Below are 12,366 nucleotides of genomic sequence, written 5' to 3' on the forward strand. Positions count from 1 at the left end.
GTCCGTCTGTTGTAATCACTCTACAGCCTTCAAAAATTCAGATATTGAGCAGAAATTTAGCACAGATACGTCTTTTTGATGCACGCAGGCTAAGTCCTTGAACGGGCCAAATCGGACCATATTTGAATATAGATGCTATATAGACCGATCTGCCGATAAAGAGTCTAATACCCATAAATGCTTTATTTTTTTATCAGATTTCGCTAAAACTTGAAACAGTGAGTTGTTTAAGACTTCCCGACATCTGACCTAAATATGGTTCAGATCGGACCATATTTGGATAAATTGGGTTGCCCAAAAAGTAATTACGGATTTTTCATATAGTCGGCGTTGACAAATTTTTTCACAGCTTGTGACTCTGTAATTGCATTCTTTCTTCTGTCAGTTATCAGCTGTTACTTTTAGCTATTAAAAATGCATTTACTTTCTTTTAAAAAATCCGCAATTACTTTTTGGGCAACCCAATAGATGCTACAAAGACCTGTTCTGCCGATAAAGGGTTTAATACCCATAAATGCTTTATTTTTTATCCAATTTCGCTAAAATTTGAAACAGTGAGAAGTTTAAGGCTTCCCGACATCTAACCTAAATATGGTTCATATATGTACCAAACTGTCGATAAAGGGTCTGAAGCCCATAAAAGCTTTATTTATTACCCAATTTCGTTGAAATTCGAAACAGTGGGTTAATTGAAGCCTTCCGACATCTGACCCAAATATGGTTCCGATCGGACTATATTTAAATATATTTGCCATATAGACCGATCTCCAAATGAAGGGTCAGAAGCCCATAAAAACATTTTTTTAACCGATTTCGCTGAAATTTAAAACAGTGAGTAGTTTTATGCCTCCAAATATAGGATCCAAATACGGTTCAGAGCTGACTGCATTTTGATATAGCTGCCATATAGGCCGTTCTGCCGATAAAGGGTCTGAAGCCCATAAAAGCTTTATTTTTTATCCGATTTCACTGAAATTTGAAACAGTGAGTTGTTTTAAGCCTCCCGATATCCGAACTTAATATGCTTGATGTCGGACTATATTTAGATATAGATGCCATATAGACCGATTTCTAAATATAGGGTCTGAAGCCCATAAAAACATTATTTTTTAACCGATTTCACTGAAATTTGAGACAGTGAGTTGTTTCATACCTCCCAATATACGATCCAAATTTGGTTCAGATCTGACTATATGTAGATATAGCTGCCATATGGACCGATCTGCCGATAATGAGCCTAAAGCCCATAAAAGCTTTCTTTATTACCCAAATTCGCTGAAATTTGAAACAATGAGTTGTTTTGAGCCTCCCGATATGCGAACTCAATATGGTTGAGGACGGAATATATTTAGATATAGCTGCTATATAGACCGATCTGCCGATAAAGGGTCTGAAGACCATAAAAGCTTTATTTTTTATCCAATTTCGCTGAAATTTGAAACAGTGGGTAGTTTTAGGTCTCCCGATATCCGTCTCAAATATGGTTTGGATCGGATTATATTTAGATATAGGTGCCATATAGACTGATCTCCTGATAAAGGCTATGAAACCCATAAAAGCTTTATTTTTTATCCGATTTCGCTGAAATTGCCGAATTTGGGTGCATAAAATATACAATTTTCACCGGATTGTGACGGAAGGGGGTTTACATATATACCCTTTTATTTACTTGTTAAAATAAGTATGTTGTAAACAACAAAAAAGTGTTAATTAAATTAAATTTTTAAGACTCAAAAAAGTCTGCTGTTTTATGATTAAAGCTGGTAATTTGTTTGCTTTTCGCGTTGAAAGGCTATTTATTTTATCGCTATTAGTTTTTTCAACAATAGATATTTAAGCACAAAAACTTGATGATTTCATTCAGTTGGACACTCCCATACTTATATATGGTAAAAGTTTAATAAGAGTATTCATTCTTATTCCAGTTGTCGAAAGTAGAGATGTGCTCACGAGACAAAAAATAATTCACGCACTACTTTTTTATGTCGACTCACGTTCACGCACGCTCACTAGACAAGAATTTTACACTCACGCACGACTCACGAAAAACTTGTGAATCACGGTTGAAAAAATATTTTTCCATGAAGCGTATAATAATATTTTTTGCAATCGTCTGAAAGAAGTATCCGAAAAACAGGCAAAAAAGTAGTACTCTTTGGAACTAGTTATATATGGAATAAAAATTTCCTTGGAATATTTATTTTCGACAATAAAGAGCTTTTATTGAAATACATTGCTACGAAAATAGTATATCGCTTGACTAACAGTTTAACAATATAAATGCCTTTATCTGAATCCCATTTGTTCTTTATTGGTCCACAAATTTAAGTTTGGATGTAAATTGTAATCCATTCTTAAAATACTTCATTTCAGCCCAATATTCTCATGATGTCTGTTTGAGGGACACACGTCCCCCAAATACATAGCCCCAAAATAGGTTATCAAATTCGTTTTCTAATCTCAAATACCTTTGATTAGAGCCACATATTGGTATGGTCGAAAAAATGTTTACCCTATGGGTGTTTTTGGGAAGGCGTGATGCCGTAAATACAAGGTCCTACATTTGAATATCACATTCATATTCTACTCCCAAATGCCTTTATTTGAGCCCCATATTGCGATGGTCAGTAAAAAATTGCTGTTTGTGGGGTATTTTGGGAAAGGGGTAGACCCCCAGAAAATTGACCCCAAAAGTGGATATCAGCTCTTGCTCTACCGCCCAATACCTTTCATTTAAGCTCCACATTGACATGGTCGGTAAATATGCCCGATTTAGGGGTGTTTTGAGTATTGGGGTGGTCCCCCAAACACTAAGCCCGGAAAATAAATCAGCAACGTGCTCTATTCTCATATATCTATATATCATTTATTTGAACCCCATATTGTCATTGTCCTCAAAATTGGGTATCAAATTCGTTCTCTAATCTCATTTAAATTCCTTATTGCAAAAGTCAGCAAATATGTCCACGTTTGGGGTATTGGCCCTAAAAACTAAAAATATTTAGTTCCACTCTCTTTAAGACCCAAATTGTCGTGGTGAGCAAATACATCCTATTTGGGGGTTGTTATGGTGGTGGGACAACCCCTAGGCAGTTGGTCCCTAATGTTGATATCAGATACGTGGGATGGGGATGGGCTTGAATATATATATCGGATTCGTGTTCTACTCTAAAAACCCTCTGATTTGAGACTCATATTGCAATAGTCAGCAAATACTTCCTGTTTGGGTGGTGTTGTGGAGGTAGGGTGGCCCAATACACTTATCCCGAATATTGACATTAGATTCGTGCTTTAATCCCAAAGTCTTTTCATTTGAGCCCCATATTGCTATGGTCGTAAATTTGTCCCCTTTGGGGGATGTTTTTAGGGAGAGGCGACCCCCCAAACACTTGGTCGCATATTAGATTCGAATTCTACACTCAAATACCTTTTATTTAAACCCCATATTGCCATGGTCAGTAAATAAGTCCTGTTTGGGGAGTGTTTTGGGTAAGGGGTGGACTCCAAGAAACGTGGCCCCACATTTGGATATTAGATTCGTATTATACTCGCAAATACCTTTCATTTGAGTCCCATGTTGCCATGGTCGGTAAATATGTCCGATTTAGGGGTGTTTTGGGGGTTGGGGTTGTCCCCCAAACACTTGGTACGACGATTGGATATCAGATACGTTTTCTAATCTTAAATACCTTTCATTTGAATCCCATATTGTTGTGATTAGTGTATATAGATATTTGGTAGGTTTTGGGGTTGGGCGCCCCCCCCCTGGGTACCCCATATTTTTGTTTGTAGGTTACTATAAGAGGTCACACAAAATTTCTCTTAAAACGCACCACCAAATAAGGGTAAGAGGGAGGGTCCGCTGGCCCTTCAGATATCCCCTGTTTTCACCACGGGATCATTATGCACCATCTGTGAAAATTTCAAGAAATTCGGTTCTGCCGTTTCTGAGTCTATAAGGAACACACAAACATACAAAAACAAATTGATTTTTATATATAAGATATATAATAGATAAACACTTTGAAAACAACCGAAGAAGTAGCCATAACTTTACAAGGCATTCGATGTAACAAAAGGTGTTAGCTATTGTAACGAAAACTCCACACAGCAGCAAATACCGATTATAATCAGAGCAACAAAAGCAGGTTGCCTTTATTTAAATGGATGCAAAAACATTTTGTCGGCAGACGTCCAGTGCTGAAAAGAATCAGATCATATTATTTAGGCAGTCAGTTCCTAACAGATAGAGCAACAATGTTTCGGCTAAATGGTGATGAAAATGCCAATTGGTTATGTTTGTAAAAAACGCTCTTAAATACAGAAATACTTTAATTCCAGAATTTTATTATTGAACGAAACACATATAACAGATAATTCCAGATCACAATCAGCAGACGATTTCATTAAACCATGATGTCATATGTATTCTCCTTCTTTATTTTTAGAATTCACACAATTTGTTTAATAATGTGTATGCCATACATTTATCAAATGTGGAAATAAAGAAACAACCCAGCAGGCCGTGTCGTCAAGACGGGTGCATGACCATGTTTTATAGTTGAAGACATATTGTCGACAGCCCATAGAAATCGTTGATGACATTTTCATATAGTAGTCGCGAAAATCATGCAAGACATTTTAAGCGACATTGTGAACGAACGTGTCTTCAATGAATACAGATATGTTATATCTCATATATTTGTTAATGACAATATAACAAAATTTCTGCAAGTTTGACTTCGATATCAAAAAATGTTATTATTGATTAATTTATTTATTTTTAAAATTGTATTCATACACAAAAAAATAATTAAATTTTTATAAGATATTATTTAATTTTGTTTCTCCTTTTGTTCCCGGGTATTTTGTTTATGGCTGGTGTTAGTTTTCCATAAATGCAGTTTTTGCATCATCCAAAGGCTCTTCTTTTATGGCTTCTTTTAAAAAAAATTAAATTTATGAACATTTACATGACGTTGATACTCAAATTACTTGGTCACGTTCCATTACATTCTTCTTCTTCTTCCTACAGTTAGATAACTTCTTCATAGTCTACAAAACAAAGTTTTTTTTTTTTGTTAGATGACGGTTTATGCGACGCGGTCTGTTAAGATGTCCCCTACAGAGTAAATTGTTTAAATGTTGTACGAGAGAGAGAAAATGAAAAAACATTGCTGATTTGTTTGGTTTTTGACACGGTTAGTGGTTTGGTGACACGGTTAGTGAATTTGGCGACTTTAAAATTTTATAATGGATATTATGCAATACATGTCAGCAAAAATACCATATCGGTGACAAAATTCAAATTGTCTTAGAGAAGCCTTTGAAGACAATGTCAGATATGACAGACATTTGGACTGCTGGGCACTGGAAATCTCCCACAAATTGCCCCAGTATATATATGCACAAAATAAACAAGTAAAAAGATGTTTAGTTCGGCCGGGCGGAACTTTGGATACCCACCACCTGGGGTATATATATAAACCACCTTTCATCGAAATCCGATGAAAATTGCATACCTTATGCCCTATAGCAGTTTATCGAAATATTATCCGATTTGGACCAAATACTAATAAGTACAAGTCATTGTTCAATTGTGTATAACAAAATATTGGTCTTTTTAGTACCTATATCTAAAAGTAAATCGATCTGAACCATATACAACATGGATGTCGAAAGCCTAACATAAGTCAATGTGTCAAATTTCAGTTAAATCGCATTATAAATTCGCCTTTTTTGGGGCCAAGACTTTAAATCGACATATCGGTCTATATGGCAGCTATATGCAAAACTTGATCGATCTAGACCAAATGCAGAAATATGTGGAGGGGTTTAACTAAACTCTCTGTCCCATATTTGGGCAACATCGGACAATAAATGCGCCTTTAATGACCCCAAAACATTAAATCGAGAGATCTGTCTATATGGCAGCATTATCCAAATCTGGACCGATCTGAGTGAAATTGAAGAAGGATGTCGAAGGGCCTAACATAACTCACTGTCCCAAATTGCGGCTTTTTTTGGCCCCAAAACCTAAAATCGATAGATCGGTCTATATGGCAGCTATATTCAAATCTGGACCGATCTGTGCCATAATGGCTTAACACAACTCACTGTCCCAAATTTCAGCAAAATCGGATAATAAATGTGGTTTTTATGGACCTAAGACCCTAAATCGGCCGATCAGTCTATATGAGGGCTATATTAAGATATAGTCCGTATAGCCCATCTTCGAACTTAACCTGCTTATGGACAAAAAAAGAATCTGTGCAAAGTTTCAGCTCAATATCTCTATTTTTGAAGACTTTAGTGTGATTTCAACAGACAGACGGACGGACATGTCTAGATCGTCTTAGATTTTTACGCTGATTAAGAATTTATATACTTTTTATACCCACAACCGAAGGATGGGGGTATATTCATTTTGTCATTCCGTTTGCAACACATCGAAATATCATTTCCGACCCTATAAAGTATATATATTCTTGATCAGCGTAAAAATCTAAGACGATCTAGCCATGTCCGTCCGTCTGTCCGTCTGTCTGTTGAAATCAAGCTACAGTCTTTAAAAATAGAGATATTGAGCTGAAATTTTGCACAGATTCTTTTTTTGTCTATAAGCAGGTTAAGTTCGAAGATGGGCTATATCGGACTATATCTTGATATAGGCCCCATATAGACCGATCCGCCGATTTAGGGTCTTAGGCCCATAAAAGCCACATTTATTATCCGATTTTGTTGAAATTTGGGACAGTGAGTTGTGTTAGGCCACTCGACATCTTTCGACAATTTGGGCCAGATCGGTCCAGATTTGGATATAGCTGCCATATAGACTGATCCTCCGATTTAGGGTCTAAGGCCCATAAAATCCACATTTATTATCCGATTTCGCTGAAATTTGGGACAGTGAGTAGTCTTAGGCCCTTCGACATTCTTCATCTTTAATTTGGTCCAGATCGGTTCAGATTTGGATATAGCTGCCATATAGACCGATCCTCCGGTTTAGGGTCTTAGGCCCACAAAAGCCACATTTATTATCCGATTTTGATGAAATTCGGAGCAGTGAATTGTGTAAGGCCCATCGACATCCTTCGTTAATTTGGCTCAGATCAGTCCAGATTTGGATATAGCTGCCATATAGATCGATCCTCCGATTTATGGTGTAAGGCCCATAATAGCCACATTCATTATCCGATTTTGCTGAAATTTGGGACAGTGAGATGTGTTAGGCTCTTTGACATATTTCTTCAATTTGGTCCAGATCGGTTCAAATTTGGATATAGCTGCCATATAGACCGATTTCTTGATTTATGGTTTTGGGCCAAAAAATGCTCATTTATTGCCCGATGTCCCCGAAATTTGGAACAGTGAGTTAAGTTAAGCCCCTTGACATACTTCTGCAATATCGCACAGATCGGTCCAGATTTGGATATAGCTGCCATATAGACCGATATCTAGGTTTTAGGTTTTGGGGCCATAAAAGACGCATTTATTGTCCGATGTTGCTGAAATTTGAGACCGTGAGTTTGGTTAGGCTCTTCGACGTCCTTCTTCAATTTTGCCCAGATCGGTCCAGATTTGAATATAGCTGCCATAAAAGAGGCATTTATTGTCCGATTTCGCCGAAATTTGGGACACTGCTTTGTGTTAGGCTCTTCGACATGTTTATGCAACTTGGCCCAAATCGGTCCAGATTTGGATATAGCTGCCATGTAGACCGATATCTCGATTTAAAGTCTTGGCCCCATAAAAGGCGCATTTATAATCCGATTTCACTGAAATTTGACACAGTGACTTATGTTCGGCTTTTCGACATCCGTGTCGTATATAGTTCAGATCGGTATGAGTTATGAGTATAAGGTATGAAATTTTCACCGAATTTTGATGAAAGGTGGTTTACATATATACCCGAGGTGGTGGGTATACAAAGTTCGGCCCGGCCGAACTTAACGCCTTTTTACTTGTTAGAGGTGGAAATGGATATTTCGATGTTTTGCAAACGGAATGACAACATGAATATACCCCCATCTTTCGGTGGTGGGTATAAAAAAGAGCCCTATCAGGGTTTAAGAAGTAGTATCGGAAGATCGGTTTATAGGGGAGCTATATCAGGTTATAGACCGTTCCAGACCATAATTGACACGCATGTTGAAGGTCATAGGAGAAGTCGTTGTGAAAAATTTTTTGCCAAATTGGATAAGAATTGCTTCCTCTATAGGCTTAAGAACTATAATCGGAAGATTGATTTATATGGAATCTATATCAGGTTATATCAGATAACTTCATGCTAAATTTCAGCCAAATCGGATAATGCTGCGCACTCCAGAGGCTCAAGAATAGCGTCTGTCTTAATCACGATAGCGGTCGGTCGAACGCGTAAAGCTAGTCGCTTGGAATTTTGCACAGATACTTAATATTGATGTAGGTCGTTGGGGATTGCAAATGGGTCATATCGGTTCAGATTTACATATAGCTCTCATATAAACCGATCTCCCGATTTGACTTCTTGAGCCCGTACAAGACGCAATTTTCGTCCGATTTAGCTTAAATTGAGCATGTAGTGTTTTGTTATGGCTTCTAACAGCTCTGCCTAGTACAGTTTAAATTGGTCTATAACCTGATATAGCACTCATATAAACCGATTTCCCGACTTGACTTCTTTAGTCCTTACAAGTCGCAATTTTTGTCCGATTTGTCTGAAATTTTGCATACTATGTTTTGTTACGACTTCCAACGAATGTGCCAAATACGACCCAAATCAGTCTATAACCTGATATAGCTCCCATGTAAATCGGTCTCTCGATCATCCTTTTTCGGCTCCTAGAAGGTTTAATTTTTGCTGGTTTGATAGAAGTTTGGTATATAGAATAAAATTATGCCCTTCAACTAAATCTATTTTGCAGAATTCATGGTGATGGGTTCCCAAGATTCGGCCCGGACAAACTTAGCACGTTATTACTTGTTTTAAATAACAACGTCATATGAACCAATCCAAAAAAGTTTGGCCTTGCCAAATATAAGTTGGTTTTAAATTAAACAAGTAAAAAGGCGTTAAGTTGGGCCGGGCCGAACTTAGGATACCCACCACCTCGGGTATATATGTAAACCAACTGTGTCAAATTTCAGTTAAAATGGATTATAAATGCACCTTTTATGAGGCCAAGACTTTAAATCGAGATGTCGGTCTATATGGCAGTTATATCCAAATCTGAACCGATTTGGGCCAAATTGCAGAAATATTTCGAAGAGCCTAACACAACTCACTATACCAAATCTCGGCGACATCGGACAATAAATGCGCCTTGTATGGGCCCAAAACCTTAAATCGAGAGATCGGACTATATGACAGCTATATGCAAATCTGGACCAATCTGGGCCAAATTGAAGAAGAATGTCGTAGGGTCTAACACAACTCACTGTACCAAATTTCGGCGACATCGGACAATAAATGCGCCTTTTATGGGCAAAAACCCTTAAATCGGCAAAAACCCAAAACCTTAAATCGAGAGATCGGTCTATACGGCAGCTATATCAAAATCTGGACCGATCTGAACCAAATTAAAGAAGAAGAATGTCGAAGGGCCTAACACAACTCACTGTACCAAATTTCGGCGACATCGGACAATAAATGCGCCTTTTATGGGCAAAACCCCTTAAATCGAGAGATCGGTCTATATGGCAGCTATATTCAAATCCGGATCAATCTGTGCCAAATTGAAGAAAGATGTCGAGTGGCCTAACACTGCTCACTGTCCCAAATTTCAGCAAAATCGGAAAATAAATGTGGCTTTTATGGGCCTAAGACCCTAAATCGCCGGAGCGGTCTATAGGGGGGCTATATCAAGATATAGCCCATCATAGATCTTAACCTGCTTATGGACAAAAAAAGAATCTGTGCAAAGTTTCAGCTCAATATCTCTTTTTTTAAAGACGGTAGCACAAGAAAACATGGACAGACAGACAGACGGACATAGCTAAATCGAATCAGGAAGTGATTCTAAGCCGTTCGGTATATTTATCAATGGGTCTAGTTCTTCTCCTTCTTACCGTTGCAAAGAAATGCACAAAGTTGTAATACCCTTTACCACAGTGGTGGTGTAGGGTATAATAGGATAACTTAAGCATTTTTCAGAACAATATAATTTATTCTCTTCTAAATTATCTCCTAAAATCAGTTAAGCTTTAATACTGACCAAAAATCACCCAATTCAATTGACAACACTGAATCTCTTGCGCGTAGCAAGAATATTTCGTAATGAATTTGAAACCACTGATATTATTAGCTATCTCTGCTTGCCTGCAAGCACAACTAGTTATCGGACGAAACGCTAAACGCTGTCGGTGCAAAATATGGTGAGATTGACGTTATATGGTATGGAAGCTAGCCCACCGGTGCGTGCCTGCTTGCTAAGCTTAAAGGCATTGGACTTGCTCTTTGACATCAAACAAGTGAATTTGCTGGAGAAGGAACATTTGTCTGAGGAATATTTGAAAAAGAATCCCCAACACACAGTACCCACTTTGGAAGACGATGGTCATTTCATTTGGGATTCCCATGCCATTATGGCTTATTTGGTTAGTAAATATGGCAAAGATGATACGCTCTATCCCAAAGATATATTGAAACGGGCTGTGGTCGATCAACGTCTACATTTTGACACTGGCGTTGCTTTTGAACGTGGTCTCCGCAGCATTACGGAACCATTGCTTTTTAGAAATCAAACGGAAATTCCTCAGCATCATATTGATGTCATTGTGGATATTTACAATTTCTTGGAAACATTTCTCATGGATACGATATACATGGCCGGAAATCAACTGACCATCGCTGATTTCAGCTTAATATCAACTGTAACATCATTGGTAGCCTATAAGGATATTGACGGTACGAAATTTCCCAAATTGACATCCTGGATAAAACGCATGGAATCTCTTCCATATTATCAAGAAAGCAACGGCAATGGAGCTAATAAATTAGTGGCTATGGTAAAGTCGAAATCAATCACTATTGTACCTTGATTTATTCCAGCTAAAATTTCAAATTTAGTAACGAATTAAAGAAAATGTGTACAATTCATATTGATGTAATCAAGTGCTCTTAAAAGTGTTTATGATATTTTTACCCAGAAAAATATAATGTTTTTATACCCTCCACCATAGGATGGGGGTATACTAATTTCATCATTCTGTTTGTAACACCTCGAAATATGCGTCTGAGACCCCATAAAGTATATATATTCTTGATCGTCATGTCATTTTAAGTCGATCTAGTCATATCCGTCCGTCCGTCTGTCTGTCGAAAGCACGCTAACTTTCGAAGGAGTAAAGCTAGCCGCTTGAAATATTGCACAAATACTTTTTATTTGTGTAGGTTGGTTGGGATTGTTAATGGGCCAAATTGGTCCATGCTTTGATATAGCTGCCATATAAACCGATCTTGGGTCTTGACTTCTTGAGCCTCTAGAGGGCGCAATTCTGGCCCGATTTGACTGAAATTTTGCATGTGGTGTTTTGGTATCACTTCCAACACTTAACACTTCTGTGTTAATTATGATTTAAATCAGTTCATAATCTGGTAAAGCTGCCATGTAAACCGATCTTGGATCTTGACTTCTTGAGCCAATAGAGCGCGCAATTCCCATCCGATTTGGCTGAAATTTTGTACATCGCCTTCTCTTATGACCTTCAACATACTTGTCTAATATGGTCTGAATCGATCAATAGCTTTGTACAGCTCCCATATAAACCTATCTCATGATTTTGCTTTTTGAGCCCCTCCGAGGCGCAATTCTTATCCGAATGAACTGAAATACTACACAATGACTTCTACAATGTTCAGCATTCATTTATGATCCGAATCGGACTATAACTTGATATAGCTACAATAGCATAACAATTCTCATTCAATATTAGTTGTTTGCCTAAAAAGAGATACCGCGCATAGAACTCGACAAATGCGAGGGTATATAAAATTCGGCCCGGCCGAACTTAGCACGCTTTTACTTGTTTTTTTTTTTTTTATTAGAAAAAGTGTTTAAATAAATTTTTTAAGATCCCAAAGAATAAGTTGGCTTTTTCTAGCATTAAGGGTGGTACTATGTTCTCTCTCCGCAATAAAACTTCATATTAATTAAGTAAGTATATAAAAATCTCTCTGTGCTAAAATTAGCGGAGATCGTGTATCTATTGTATATATATAAAAATGAATTTGTGTTTGTATGTTTGTTTGATTGTGGGTTTGTAAATTTATTTGGGGAGTGGTCCGGAAGGAGCAATAGACTATATAACTTAGTGATATTGGTAGTGGGGCGGACCCTCCCCCTTACCCTAAAAGTACGACCCAAAAAAAAAGTGAACAGATCG

General features: G+C 37.5%; 1 protein-coding gene across 1 annotated transcript; it reads left to right on the forward strand.

Annotated features, from left to right (window-relative positions):
* Positions 1–10,292: 10,292 nt before the first annotated feature.
* On the forward strand, positions 10,293–11,184 carry LOC106081632 (glutathione S-transferase 1). The gene has a single exon (XM_013243736.2). It carries the CDS (start codon positions 10,354–10,356, stop codon positions 11,020–11,022), a length of 669 nt encoding a protein of 222 aa, XP_013099190.2. The 5' UTR covers positions 10,293–10,353; the 3' UTR covers positions 11,023–11,184.
* The last annotated feature ends 1,182 nt before the right edge of the window (positions 11,185–12,366 follow it).

Source organism: Stomoxys calcitrans, chromosome 2 (genome assembly GCF_963082655.1).
Source record: "Stomoxys calcitrans chromosome 2, idStoCalc2.1, whole genome shotgun sequence".
Taxonomy (NCBI): domain Eukaryota; kingdom Metazoa; phylum Arthropoda; class Insecta; order Diptera; family Muscidae; genus Stomoxys; species Stomoxys calcitrans.

What these genes read in the sequence shown, in the direction of transcription:
- LOC106081632 (XM_013243736.2), top strand. Translation starts at nt 10,354, where the DNA reads ATGGTGAGATTGACGTTATATGGTATGGAAGCTAGCCCACCGGTGCGT.